The following is a 3620-nucleotide window of genomic DNA, read 5'->3' as shown; positions in this document are numbered from 1 at the left end:
TATTGATACAGAGAGAGAAAGTCTTAATATAGACAAGCCTAGAACTAATTATACTAGTGTAACCGAAGATGTATAACAAACTACAGTAACTAACCATAATAGAATTATATATACTCTTAACACTTCTTAATACTTTGAGTTTACCTATTTTATATAAAAAAAAATCTTTTTTTCTCGACACTTCACTTTCCTAACCTTTATCTACACAGAAGATAATCATTACACTAATAATCTTTTTAAAAACAATGAATTGGATTTTACATAGTTTAATGTTGTTTTTACTATATTTTTTTCGTTGTAGATATTAATTCTACGATTTACGTTGCATACAAGTGTAAACTCTACAACTTTGTTTTCAATACAGTTGTATTCTTTTTAAGAGTATGCTTATTTGTTTTTTTAGCACGAATACTACTTTGGAGGCTAACTTATCCAAAATGTCACGAGTGATAATGATATCAACATGTGAACTTGAAAAAAAAATATTATAAATGTCATATTAACCATTTTTTATGTTTAAACAGATTTAAAATAAGATATTAAAATATAGATAACTTTCCATGTTTCCACAAATTCAAAGGCAAATCAAAGTCGTGCATTGCCTTCCAATTCCAAGGTGCGAAAACGACTGTGCAGCAGCAAGCACCCCTTCATTTGCCCTTCCTTTTCTCACACTTTTCTTCTTTCCTTGTACTATTATTATAAATAAATAAATATCAAAAGTATTTAGTATTATTTATTATTTTCTATATATTCTCAGGAAGCAATGTTTCTTATTCTCATTTCACAATCTTCTCTTCTGTTCCTTCTGCTTTGTCTTTCTCCACTCATCTCCTCTTCTCTCTTCTCTTTCTTCTCTCGATCATGACTGGGATTGCCGATGAAGCTCCCGTGACCCTCGACACGCTCAAGCAGTTAATGGCTCAGTTTGCCAAGGAGAGAGACTGGGACCGTTTTCACAGCCCAAGAAACCTTCTCTTGGCTCTGGTATGCTTCTTTTCCAATACCCTATGAACAAAAATGATATTTTTTTGGCTTACTGTTGCACCCTTTTGTGAACTTTATTGGTTTATCGTGTAGTTTGTACCGTGTACTCGTGTTTTTTTATGTGGGTAACGTGGTTCTTTTTGATCCATGAAAGAAGGAAAGGGTATATAGAGAAGAAGAAGAAGAAGAATCTCTTTGTTGTTATTGTAATTTTTTGACCGTTTTCTTTTCGGGTTTTGTAGACGACTCACCTGACTCATACTTTATATATAATGGGGTTGTAGCGGATTCTTAATGTTTGCTTAAAAAAAAAATTTCTTGCAAGTTGGCCTTTTTTTTAAGAGGGTTGAGGCTATAGGCTAATTTTAAGTTTTTGTAGTTTGTTTAAAGTAAAATCATTTTTATTTTAAATTTGTATTAAAAGGTTTAACATCAAGTGTGAATTAAAATTTAATATAGATTTCTCATCTCAAAGGGAGAGGTTTTTTAATTGCTTTTACTTGTATTGTAAAGTATTTTATTCAATAGAATTGTTTCTCTTGCATTTTTTAATTATGTAATCGTGTTTGGTTTAACCTCTTATGTGCCACTGTTTATACACATCTCCGGTGAGAAATTGATCATTTGACTCTAAATAGTAGAAGAAGAAGGTTCTATGTAGTTTCATGTCTTCATAAACTAGTGAAATTGAAATAAAGAGAGAGATGGTGTAAGGTAAATAGATTGTTGTAGTTTATAGTAGTAATATATTAATTGATTATAGGATGCATTTTTAAAATATATATTTAGAGTGAATGAAAATTTAGTCAATATTTTTAAATGCAATTAGTTTCTAATTAAGACAAATTAAAGCGTTTTGTTTTGACCGAGAATCACGTAAACCGCCAGGGAACACGGCGAGTTGGATCAAATGACTCACTACCCATTGAAATGTGCAATCACTTTTTCATAATTAGTATTTGTCATTGTCTTTTTTGAGATTTTGTCACCTTGTCACAAACCCTAGTCAAAATCGACTTTGCAATGTAAACAGATTCCATGTCGTTGTTACCATAGAAGATTTGTAATTTTTTCGGCCTTCATTTTCGCTTTAACTTTTTAACTTTTGTTCCCACCAAGAGTACACAAGTGGGACATAACCATGTTTAATGTTATGCTCAAGGACAAGCTGAAGCTGCCAAAATAACACAGTCCCAAAATAAGTTGTTTCAGTCTGATGATAATGTTGCAAATATTAACATAAAAATCGAGTCTTTTTTATGTTGTTTTTGCCGTTGATAGGTGGGTGAAGTAGGAGAATTGTCTGAGATATTTCAGTGGAAAGGAGAGGTTCCAAAGGGTCTTCCAGATTGGAAAGAGGAAGAAAAGGTTCATCTTGGTGAAGAACTTTCTGATGTGTTGCTTTACCTTGTGAGGCTCTCTGACATTTGTGGTGTTGATCTTGGTAAAGCTGCTTTGAGAAAGGTTCAACTCAATGCCATAAAATACCCTGCAAAAATTTGCAAAGAGGTGGTTTCATCAGTTTCAAGCACCCCAGAGGAAAACCCTTCCACCAACAATGGCACTGCCCCTGATGCTGACTGATATATGAATTGTTGTTATTCTTGTAATAGCAGTAATCATGTGATGAATAGCTGAATTAGGGGTGAAGTGGGAAATAGGGCATGGTGGTTTTGTACAATGGTTTGTGCAGTGTTTTGCATGGAAACTAAACTAATGTTTAGTGTCTGGTAGTTGGTACGTTTATTCTATCAGATTTGTTTTCACTGTTTTGGCAGAATCAAATCCCGTGACAGATATCAGATATGAAGAGATCTAATTCTTCCATTTTTGGTTACCTTACCTTTTACGTTTTTGGGGACATTTTGGATGCAGAAATAGGTTCCGGATTCTCTGCAATTTGATTTTTGTTGGTGACCTTTCGTCCTATATTAAATCTATATACATGTTTCTGGATCCTTCTGTCTGAGAAAACATGTTTTTTGGGGGTTGAATTTCGACAGGTGAGCCGAATTGAAATTCTTTTGGTGTTTGGAAAGCGAAAATGGTTGTTTTCTTCCCTCATGGGAAGGAAAATCAGGGTCTTTGTCGATTTGTGTGTGGCTATGAGTAGCTTTACTGTGTTGCAGAACAGCCAAAATCATGAATAGTTAAGAAACGATGTTGCCGCGCAGATAATGAGGTGATTGTTGATTACAGTTCTAAACGGGACGTGAGAGGACCCTTTGTGCAAAAAGTGAGAGCAGTTTGGATTATTTTATTCCAACGTTTAAAAGCCGGTTTCACTGACTTTGCCATGAAAAGGAGTTCTGTTGGTAAAAGATTTAAGATTTTACTGTTCAAGTCAAAGTTAATTATGTTATTGTTTAAATTTTAAAGAGTTTTTTGAACTATAGTTATATCCTCTGTTTTCTTTATAGAGTGATGCATATTTACGCCGTGTTCGGTGTTGTATTGTTTAAATAAATTTGGAAGAGTGGATTTGGTACGTGAGAGCGTGTTTGGTTTAGATGAATTGAAGAGATATTTGAGAGTTGATTTTGGGGGATGGATGAATTATTTTATCCCTTCAAAAGTGTGAGGATACGAGTATACTGTATCTGTTTATGAAACTACCCTTCAATTTTGTTTCC

The 3620-nt window shown here is 33.6% G+C and overlaps 1 protein-coding gene across 1 annotated transcript; it reads left to right on the top strand.

The window, feature by feature from the left end:
- Nucleotides 1-749: 749 nt before the first annotated feature.
- Nucleotides 750-2943, top strand: LOC114183163 (dCTP pyrophosphatase 1-like). Its single transcript, XM_028070076.1, has 2 exons — nt 750-987; nt 2269-2943. The coding sequence occupies exons 1-2, from the start codon at nt 865-867 to the stop codon at nt 2569-2571; spliced, it is 426 nt and encodes a 141-aa protein (XP_027925877.1). The 5' UTR covers nt 750-864; the 3' UTR covers nt 2572-2943.
- Nucleotides 2944-3620: the final 677 nt, after the last annotated feature.

This window comes from Vigna unguiculata, chromosome 5 (genome assembly GCF_004118075.2).
Source record: "Vigna unguiculata cultivar IT97K-499-35 chromosome 5, ASM411807v1, whole genome shotgun sequence".
Taxonomy (NCBI): domain Eukaryota; kingdom Viridiplantae; phylum Streptophyta; class Magnoliopsida; order Fabales; family Fabaceae; genus Vigna; species Vigna unguiculata.
The sequence above is the reverse complement of the archived record's forward strand: the minus strand, read 5'-3'. Positions and strand labels throughout refer to the sequence as shown.

Bases quoted from the DNA above. Each gene is read 5' to 3' on its own strand.
- LOC114183163 (XM_028070076.1), top strand. From the start codon at position 865: ATGACTGGGATTGCCGATGAAGCTCCCGTGACCCTCGACACGCTCAAG. The intron at 988-2,268 runs GTATGCTTCTTT...TGCCGTTGATAG, and splicing joins GAAACCTTCTCTTGGCTCTG to GTGGGTGAAGTAGGAGAATT.